This window comes from Rhinopithecus bieti, unplaced genomic scaffold (assembly GCF_001698545.2).
Source record: "Rhinopithecus bieti isolate Rb0 unplaced genomic scaffold, ASM169854v2 scaffold_5889, whole genome shotgun sequence".
Classification (NCBI taxonomy): Eukaryota; Metazoa; Chordata; class Mammalia; order Primates; family Cercopithecidae; genus Rhinopithecus; species Rhinopithecus bieti.
Genome location: NW_016805277.1, coordinates 899368 through 909832, shown reverse-complemented (window position 1 = coordinate 909832; position 10465 = coordinate 899368). Strand labels below are relative to the sequence as shown.

Sequence of the window (10465 nt, the reverse complement as noted above, 5' to 3'; positions counted from 1 at the left end):
ACCCAGGCTGGAGTGCAGTGGCCGGATCTCAGCTCACTGCAAGCTCCGCCTCCCGGGTTTACGCCATTCTCCTGCCTCAGCCTCCCGAGTAGCTGGGCCTACTACAGGCACCCGCCACGTCGCCCGGCTAGTTTTTTGTATTTTTTTTAGTAGAGACGGGGTTTCACGGTGTTAGCCAGGATGGTCTCGATCTCCTGACCTCGTGATCCGCCCGTCTCGGCCTCCCAAAGTGCTGGGATTACAGGCTTGAGCCACCGCGCCCGGCCCTAATCCTCATTCTTATGAACTTGGTATTATTTGAATCCATTGGGAAATGAAGACTCAGAGGTTAAATCATTTGCCGAAGGTCACACAGCTACTAAGTGATGCTGGGATTAAACCTTGGCAGTTTCATTCTTTAACCAAAGGGTTAAGTGCTTTACATATATATACTGTATATTATCAATTTTCAAATAATTTGAAATAGTAAAATGCAGTTCCTGTGGTCCTGAATATGAGGTAATTTTCCTGTGGTTCAGAAGACATTTCAGCATTTCTTTTTGTTTTTTTTTGAGACGGAGTCTGGCTCTGTCGCCCAGGCTGGAGTGCAGTGGCCGGATCTCAGCTCACTGCAAGCTCCGCCTCCCGGGTTTACGCCATTCTCCTGCCTCAGCCTCCCGAGTAGCTGGGGCTACAGGCGCCCGCCACCATCCATGCCCGGCTAATTTTTTGTATTTTTTTTTAGTAGAGACGGGGTTTCACGGTGTTAGCCAGGATGGTCTCGATCTCCTGACTTCGTGATCCGCCCGTCTCGGCCTTGCAAAGTGCTGGGATTACAGGCTTGAGCCACCGCGCCCCGCCCATTTCAGCATTTCTTAATGTAGTGTCATAATGAGTCCATTTTGGTTATACCATGATGTGGTCATTTTGTTTTACAATATATTGAAGAACGCAGAAAAGCATAGCTCATAGTTCAGTGTCTTGCGCTGAGGTTTTTACATTCAGTAGACATTTTAGGTATATGTACCAGGCACATAAATAAATTATCCAGATAATTAAAGTTTATATAATTAAGCAAAACAGTTTTTTTTTAATCTTTTTTTTTTTGAGATGGAGTTTCTGTCGCCCAGGCTGGAGTGCAGTGGTGCGATCTCGGCTCACTGCAATGTCCACCTCCTGGGTTCAAGCGATTCTCCTGCCTTAGCCTCCCAAGTAGCTGGGACTACAGGCACGTGCCACCATGCACGGCTAATTTTTTGTATTTTTAGTGGAGACGGGGTTTCATCGTGTTAGCCAGGATGGTCTCGATGTCGTGACCTCGTGATCCGCCGACCTCAGCCTCCCAAAGTGCTGGGATTACAGGCGTGAGCCACCGCGCCCGGCCTCAAATCTATTTTTATGCAGATGTTTTCATAAATAGAATCTGTTGAACAGATTCTATTTGTTTTTCCTTGATGATAACTTGTCAACATAGTTTGCTATAATGCAAAGATCGGTGATGCTTTCAGCATTTAATGAGCTGCCTATCTCTTTTTTGTCTCTATCTGAAGGGCTCTGTGCTTTCATGCTTTTAATGTTATGTCCTATTTTTGTGTGAGTTTTTTTGTTTTGGTTTTCTGGGTTTTGTTGCTATCAGAGTTTCAACTGTTTCTTACTGCTGTCACCATACTGCCATCTAGTAATGTTTGCTCCTTCACTCCCTTCTTAATAGTTTCATTTTAAAAGTAGTTATGAGGGGCCGGGCGCAGTGGCTCACGCCTGTAATCCCAGCGCTTTGGAAGGCCGAGGTGAGTGTATCACCTGAGGTCAGGAGTTTGAGACTAGCCTGACCAATATGGTGAAACCCTGTCTCTGCTAAAACAAAAATTATCTAGGCAGGGTGGCAGGTGTCTGTAGTCCCAGCTACTTGGGAGGCTGAGACAGGAGAATTGCTTGAACCCAGGAGGCGGAGGATGCATTGAGCTGAGGTCATGCCATGCACTCCAGCCTGGACAACAGAGTGAGACTCTGTCTCAAAAAAGGAAGTAATTGTGTGAATGTTATTTTGATCTTTTCTGTTTTGTTGACCAAGCGATTTTATCTATAATAAGAATAGCTTGCCATGGGAGAATGACGGATGGTAACTATATGCGTTGATTCCCTGCCTTGAAGTCTGAGGAATGAATAGCATTTAGGTTTTTTTTTTTTTTTTTTTTTTTTTTTTTTTTTTTTTTTTTTTGAGACAGAATCTCGCTGTGTTACCAGGCTGGAGTGCAATGGTGCGATCTCAGCTCACTGCAGCCTCTGCCTCCCGGGTTCAGGTGATTCTCCTGCCTCAGCCTCCTGAATAGCTGGGACCACAGGCATGCACCACCATGCCCAGCTAATTTTTTAGTAGAGACAGGGCTTCACCTTGTTGGCCAGGATGGTCGTCTCGATCTCTTGACCTCGTGATCTGCCCACCTCTGCCTCCCAAAGTGCTGGGATTACAGGCATGAGCCACCTTGCCCAGCCAAGCATTTAGTTTTGTTGTTGTTGTTTAAAACGTTTTAGAGATAGGATCTTGCTGTGGGTCCCAGGCTGGACTAGAACTTCTGGGCTCAAGCAGTCCTCCTGCCTCAGCCTTCTGCATAGCTGGAAGAATGCCATCTATTTTGAGTGCTGGGCCTTGTCTGTGTGCTTCCTGGATGTCAATTAATTCCCTCTGCGTGACGGAGATGTTACTGCATGATGTGTTAAACATCTGTCATCATTTAATACTTTAAATAATTTAAAAGATAAGTTTTTATGAGAGAAGACAGTTTTGGGGACATTAAAAGAATGTGAAAGAATTGTGTGACCTGAGAAACATATTTTATGTTAGGAAATCAAATCTTTTATTTTCTTCACCCTTCTGCAGAAACAAGATTACTTTTAACCATTAAAATTACTATTTTTTGGGAGACTGAGGCAGGAGAATTGCTTGGACCCAGGAGGCAGAGGTCACAGTGAGCCGAGATTGCATCACTGCACTCCAGCCTGGGTGACAGAACAAGACTCCGTCTTAAAAAAAAAAAGTACCAGCACTTTGGGAGGCCGAGACGGATGGATCACAAGGTCAGGAGATCAAGACCATTCTGGCTAACACGGTGAAACTCCGTCTCTACTAAAAAATACAAAAAACTAGCCGGGCGAAGTGCCGGGCGCCTGTAGTCCCAGCTACTCGGGAGGCTGAGGCAGGAGAATGGCGTAAACCCGGGAGGCGGAGCTTGCAGTGAGCTGAGATCCGGCCACTGCACTCCAGCCTGGGCGACAGAGGGAGACTCCGTCTCAAAAAAAAAAAAAAGTAATTGCCAGGCGAGGTGACTCACACCTGTAATCCCAGCATGTTGGGAGTCTGAGGTGGGTTGATCACATGAGGTCAGGAGTTCTAGACCATCCTGGCCAACATGGTGAAACCCTGTCTCTACAAAAAAAAAAAAATACAAAAATTAGCCAGGCGTGGTGGCAGGCGCTTGTAACCCCATCTACTTGGAAGGCTGAGGCACCAGCATCACTTGAACCTGGGAGGTGGATGTTGCTGTGAACCAAGATCGTGCCACTGCACTCAGACTGGGTGACAGAGGAAGACTCTGTCTCAAAAAATAATAATAACAATTTTTTTACAGCTTGTGCTTGGAATTTTATAGCTGCTGTTTGATTTATTGTAATTTGAATGATTATGTTGGAAATATTTAATTTTATCTTCTATCTTCACAGTCCATATTTGCTCCATTTCTTACTTTGCAACTTGCGTACATGGGATTATACAAATATTTTCCCAAGGTAAGTTAATTTTTTTTCTAAATTTTGATGATGTGTTTGGATTGATTTATGACTAGCTAATTGAAGGAACTTAAAAATGTTAGTCCTACTTACGGTCTGATTCAGTGCTACTCAAAGTGTGGTTTGCCCACTTATCTCTAAACTATGTGTTTGTGTTTGTGATGCATTAAATTCAAAAAATGAGTAATTGGCCGGGCGCGGTCGTTCACGCCTGTAATACCCACACTCTGAGAGGCTGAGGTGGGTGGATCACCTGAGGTCAGGAGTTCAAGACCAGCCTGGCCAACATGGTGAAACTCCATCTCTACTAAAAATACAAAAATCAGCCAGGTATGGTGGCGCACACCTGTAATTCCAGCTCCTCAGGAGGCTGAGGCAGGAGAATTGCTCCAACCCAGGAGTCAGAGGTTGCAGTGAGCCAAGATTGTGCCACTGCACTACTCCAGCCTGGGCGACAGAGTGAGACTTTGTCTCAAAAAAAAAAAAAGTAATTGGAAACTTTTATAGCAATTTGACATTGCCATAACATTGTTATTCTGTTTTACAAAAATATTGGTCTACGGTGAATTGAGGTCCTTCATGAAAGAGTGTGAATAGTACTTGTTTAAGAAAAGTATTAAATTTAATTAGTAAATTTAGTAATTCATTTTGTCTGTAATAAAGGAAATTAATTTAAAAACGGATTTGATTATCTCATTGTACTTCATATTGGACACTTAATAGCAGCGCACTTTATCTCCAGTGTTGAGGGCCTGATATTTGCAATAAATATGTGACCAATATTACAGAACAGAATGATGTTGAGATCATTGTTTACCTGGCCTGCTTGACTAAGGATATATACAGTTTTATGAGGCTTGGCTTGCCTGACATAGGCGATAGCCTAACTAGTGTGATCAAGTTTTGTGGGAGCTTTTTGCTGAAAAAATGGCTACCTGGCTGTTTACGTGTTATATTTAACGGGCTGACAGACCTGTGTATGATTTTAATGGATTTGAAGCATTTGTATTTTTGAAGGGTCAAATAGGTCAAATACAAGAAGTAAAAGAGTGAATAACATTGTAATTTTAATTGAAGCATTTGTTTAGAAATTCACCTTTGAGGCTGGGCGTGGTGGCTCATGCCCTAATCCCAGCACTTTGGGAGGCTGAGGCGGGTGGATCACCTGAGGTCAGGAGTTCGAGACCAGCCTGGCCAACATGGCAAAACTCCGTCTCTACTAAAAATATAAAAATTACCTAGGTGTGGTTGTGGGCGCCTGTAATCCCAGCTACTTGGGAGGCAAGGCAGGAGAATCACTTGAACCCGGGAGGCAGAGGTTGCGGTGAGCCACGATTGCGCCATTGCACTTCAGCCTGGGCAACAAAGAACAAAACTCCGTCTCAAAAAAAAAAAAAAAAATTATATCTATTCAGAATGAAGATGCTCTCAATGTACTGATAATGGTAAACTCTCCAAGAAATATTAAGAGAAGAAAAATTCAGAACAGAATCTATACTAATTTTTTTTTTGAAAAGAAAAAATGTATTATTTGATTTTGCTTATATATGCATAAACAAACAAATAATATACATGAAATTATTAACAGTACTTATGTGTGTGATAGAGATGTATATATGGGTACTATGTAAATGGAAGAGAGAAAAGGGAGACTTTCTATATTCTCCCAACATAACAGCATTTTGTTATAGCAGGGTTTTTTTGCTTGTTTGTTTTTGAGACAGAGTCTCACTCTGTCGCCCAGGCTGGAGTGCAGGGTACAATCTCAGCTCACTGCAGCCTCTGTTCATTCTCCTGCGTCAGCCTCCCAAGTAGCTGTGACTACAGGTGTGAGTGACCACACCCACCTAATTTTTGTATTTTTAGTAGATGGGGTATCACTGTGTTGGTCAGGCTGGTCAGGAACTCCCAGCCTCAGGTGATCTGCCCACCTGGGCCTTCCAAAGTGCAGGGATTACAGGCATGAGCTACCACACCTGGCCTGTTATAGCAGTTTTTAAACACAAAAGTTGGCTGGGTGTGGTGCCTCACACCTGTAATACCAGCACTTTGGAAGACCATGGTGGGCAGATCACCTGAGGCTGGGAGTTCTTGACCAGCCTGGCCAACATAGTGAAACCGTATGTCTACTGAAAATACAAAAATTAGCTTGGCATGGTGGTACAGACCTGTAATCCCAGCTACTTGAAGTCTGAGGCAGGAGAATTGCTGGAACCCGGGTGGCAGAAGTTACAGTGAGCCAAGATAGTGCCACTGCACTCCGGGGCGACAGAGCAAGACTGTCTCAAAAATAAATAAACACAAAAGTTGAAAGAATTGTGCTGTGAACACCCATTTATATAATACCTACCACCTAGATTCTATAAGTAGCATCTTATTATATTACGTATCTATCAGATTCTTATTTTTCAAACCCAAGATAATCTCTGTAAAGTTTTTCCATCAAATTTTTCTTGATGCATTTCAAAGTATGTTGTAGGTGTACACATCGGTATACCTCACCCCTCTTACATAACATTAACTTACAATTTACTGTTTTAAGGTTATTTTTTTTTAGATGTCTCGCTTTGTTACCAGGCTAGAGTGCAGTGGGCACAATCTTGACTCACTGCAACCTCTGCCTCCCAGGTTCAAGCGATTCTCCCACCTCAGCCTCCCAAATAGCTGGGACTACAGGCACGCGCCACGAAGCCCAGCTAATTTTTGCATTTTTAGTAGAGACAGGGTTTCACCATGTTGAGCAGATGGTCTCTCTCTCTTTTTTTTTTTGAGATGGAGTCTTGCTCTTCGGCCAGACTGGAGTGCAATAGCATGATCTTGCTCACTGCAACCTCTGCGTCCTAGGTTCAAGCGATTCCCCTGCCTCAGCCTCCCAAGTAGCTGGGATTACAGGCACATGCCAGCACACCCAGCTAATTTTTTTGTATTTTAGTAGAGATGGGGTTTCACCATGTTGGCCAAGACAGTCCTGATCTCCTGACCTCGTGATCTGCCCACCTCAGCCTCCCAAAGTGCTGTAATTACAGGCATGAGCCACTGCGCCCAGCTGGTCTGTGATCTCTATCTCTTGAACTTGTGATTCGCCCACCTCCGCCTCCCAAAGTGCTGCGATTACAGGTGTGAGCCACCGCGCCCAGCCTTTTTTAGGTAAAATTTTAAGGTAAAATTAGTTCTGAGGCCGGGCACAGTGGTTCATGCCTATAATCCCAGCACTTTGGGAGGCCGAGATGGGCAGGTCACCTGAAGTCAGGAGTTCAAGACCAGCCTGGCCAACATGGTGAAACCCCATCTCTACAAAAATTTGCCAGGCATGATGGTGGGTACCTATAATCCCAGCTACTGGGGAGGCTGAGGTGGGAGAATCACTTGAACCCAGAAGGTGGAGGTGGCGGTGGGCCGAGATCCTGCCATTGCACTCCAGCCTGGGTGACAGAGCGAGACTACGTCTCAAAAAAAAGGAAAAAAAAAAAGTTCTAAATGAAGACTAGGGTACCAGCATAATTAATTGATTGTTTGAAATGCTCTTCTTAATTGTACCATTTGATACGTTTGACATCCTGTGAAACCCATACCTCTTTCAAGGTTTATAACTTTGCTGTCACCCCAAGAGTTTCCTTCATGCTCCTTTCCAGGCAGTCCCAGTCCCTATACCCCAAAGATCTTTTTCCCACCATAGATTAGTTGTGTCTGGCATAGTAATTCATATAAGTGGGATCATTCTTGATTTTACTTTTTTCTGCATGCCTTTTATTCTGCATGATATTTTTGAGATTTATCCATGTTGTTGGATAAATCAGTAGTTAATTTTTTTTTCTTGGCTCAATAATACTCCATTGTATGACTATATCCATTTATCTAGTCTCCTGTAGATAGACATCTTGGTTGTTTTCAGTTTTGGGTTATTATGACTAAGAGCTTCCTTGTATGAGGCTTTTTGTGAGCATAAACTTTCATTTCTCTTAGGTAACTATAGGTTTTTATATTTAAAAAAATTTTAAACCATATGATTGGATTTTGTGATAATAAAGAAAATTCAGCTTTTTTTTTTTTTAGAGGGAGTCTCGCTCTGTCGCCCACACTGGAGTTCAGTGGCACAATCTCGGCTCACTGCAACCTCCACCTTGTGGATTCAGGCAGTTCTCCTGCCTCAGGCTCCTGAGTAGCTGGGACTACAGGCACCCACCACCATGCCCGGCTGTTTTTTGTATTTTTAGTAGAGACGGGGTTTCACCATGTTGGTCAGGCTGGTCTCAATCTCCTGACCTCGTGATTTGCCCGCCTTGGCCTCCCAAAGTGTCAGGATTACAAGTGTGAGCCACTGCGCCCAGCCCAGTCTTGCTATTAAAAGTTTTTTAAAAGTGTCATCTTGGAAGCATGCCATAAATAATAATTTATTATATATACAACAGTACAATATAAAAACAAGAAAAATATTACTAGACAAGACATAAATAACTGCTAAATGACTGACATGGATAATGTGTGAGGTAGGAGCTCACAGGAGATATAAATTACTCCACTGTTTTATGTAAATAAAGCACAAGGAGAACTTCAGGGGAAGTAGAATTAAAAACAGGCCTTCAGGCCAAGTGCAGTCTCTAATCCCAGCACTTTGGGAGGCTGAGGCTGGCTGATGGCTTCAGCTTACGAGTTTAAGACAACCCTGGGAAACAGGGAGACTGTTTCTACAACAGATATAAAAATTAGCAGCCAGGCGTGGTGGCTCACGTCTGTAATTCCAGCACTTTGGGAGGCTGAGGCGGGCGGATCATGAGGTCAGGAGATCGAGACCATCCTGGCTAACATGGTGAAACCCTGTCTCTACTAAAAGTATAAAAAATTAGCCGGGCATGGTGGCGGGCGCCTGTAGTCACAGCTACTTGGGAGGCTGAGGCAGGAGAATGGCATGAACCCAGGAGGTGGAACCTGCAGTGAGCCGAGATCGCGCCACTGCACTCCAGCCTGGGCGACAGAGCGAGACTCCGTCTCAAAAAAAAAAAAAATTAGCTGAGCGTGCACCTGTGGTCCCACCTACTCGAGAGGCTGAGGTGTCTCTACTAAAAATACGAAAATTAGCCGGGCGTGGTGTTAAGCGCCTGTAATCCCAGTTACTCGGGAAGCAGAGGCAGGAGAATCACTTGAACCCGGGAGGCGGAGGTTGCAGTGAGCCGAGATCGAGCCATTGCACTCCAGCCTGGGCGACACAGCAAGACTCTGTCTCAAAAAAAAAAAGCAAGACTGATAATCTGCTATTGCCTAGCAGTTTGATGATTTACATATTATGTGCTCAGTAAATGTTGGTATATTACTGATAGTTTTAAAACATCATTAACAGTTTTTAAATCATTTAGGTTGAGGCCGGGCGCGGTGGCTCAAGCCTGTAATCCTAGCACTTTGGGAGGCCGAGACGGGCGGATCACAAGGTCAGGAGATCGAGACCATCCTGGCTAACACGGTGAAACCCCGTCTCTACTAAAAAATACAAAAAAAAAAAAAAACTAGCCGGGCGAGGTGGCGGGCGCCTGTAGTCCCAGCTACTCAGGAGGCTGAGGCAGGAGAATGGCGTAAACCCGGGAGGCGGAGCTTGCAATGAGCTGAGATCTGGCCACTGCACTGCAGCCTGGGCGACAGAGCGAGACTCCGTCTCAAAAAAAAAAAAAAAAAAAAATCATTTAGGTTGAAAATAGCAGTATTGATCATGATTGTATAGAGCTTATGTAGTCTGCTGAAACTTTGAAGATTAATTTGAGTCTTTCTCTACACAGAGTGAAAAGAAGATAAAGACAACAGTACTAACAGCTGCACTTCTATTATCGGGAATTCCTGCTGAAGTGATAAATCGATCAATGGATACCTATAGCAAAATGGGCGAAGTCTTCACAGATCTCTGTGTCTACTTTTTCACCTTTATCTTTTGTCATGAACTGCTTGATTATTGGGGCTCTGAAGTACCATGAAGCCTGCAGAACTGAGAAGGAGAAGCTTAAAAAAAAAAAAAAATCCTCTTTTATATTGCAGTGTCTCTAAAGGAGGCAAATTGGTTTACACCTTCATGTAATTCTTTTACTTTAAAGGTAGCAAAACTACTTTATTAGAAATAGAATGGCAGATGCTCTGATTTAAAAGGGCTGAGTTTGTATTATTACTGATATGAAGAACAGAGTACCAATGTCATTAATTGATTTTTTCTTGTTTAATCAGAATCCTTATTCTGTACCTTTCCTCTAACTTCTCAGATTTGTAATTCTTCTTTTGGGAGCTGAACTAGAGCTTTTAGGAGAACAGATAAACGTAGTCTCAGCCAGCCCTAGAGACTGCTTGTATTTGTGTCATTCTGTCCTGAGAAATGAAGTCATCTGAAAATAAAATGAAAGAAACTGAATTGTCTAATGTTAAGTCTGCACATTGTAACTTTTCTTGTTGAGTTAGGATCTTAATTTTACTCCAGCACAAGGATTTAATCAAAGAAATGATTCATACATGTGAAATTGGAAGGTATTTATAAAATTTTATTGCTGTATACCAAATTCAGAATTGGAACTTTTGCTTTTGAGTTTTCACTTTTAGAAGTATGTTTTAAGCAAACAAAACAAAATGGGATGTGAAGAATTGAGGCAAGCAACCCAATAGTATAGATGTCCTTTTCCCCAAATATGGTCTAAATGAGTTACTATAAACATCGTTTTATTTTTTTGAGATGGAG

At 43.1% G+C, this 10465-nt stretch overlaps 1 protein-coding gene across 1 annotated transcript in view; it reads left to right on the top strand.

Annotated features, from left to right (window-relative positions):
- CAMLG (calcium modulating ligand) overlaps positions 1-10158 on the top strand; it is a 14725-nt gene extending 4567 nt beyond the window's left edge. Inside the window, exons 3-4 of the mRNA XM_017871951.1 lie at positions 3697-3762; positions 9528-10158. Coding sequence (XP_017727440.1) covers positions 3697-3762; positions 9528-9719 — 258 coding nt within the window. The 3' untranslated portion in view covers positions 9720-10158. The remainder of the gene's footprint in view (positions 1-3696; positions 3763-9527) is intronic.
- The last annotated feature ends 307 nt before the right edge of the window (positions 10159-10465 follow it).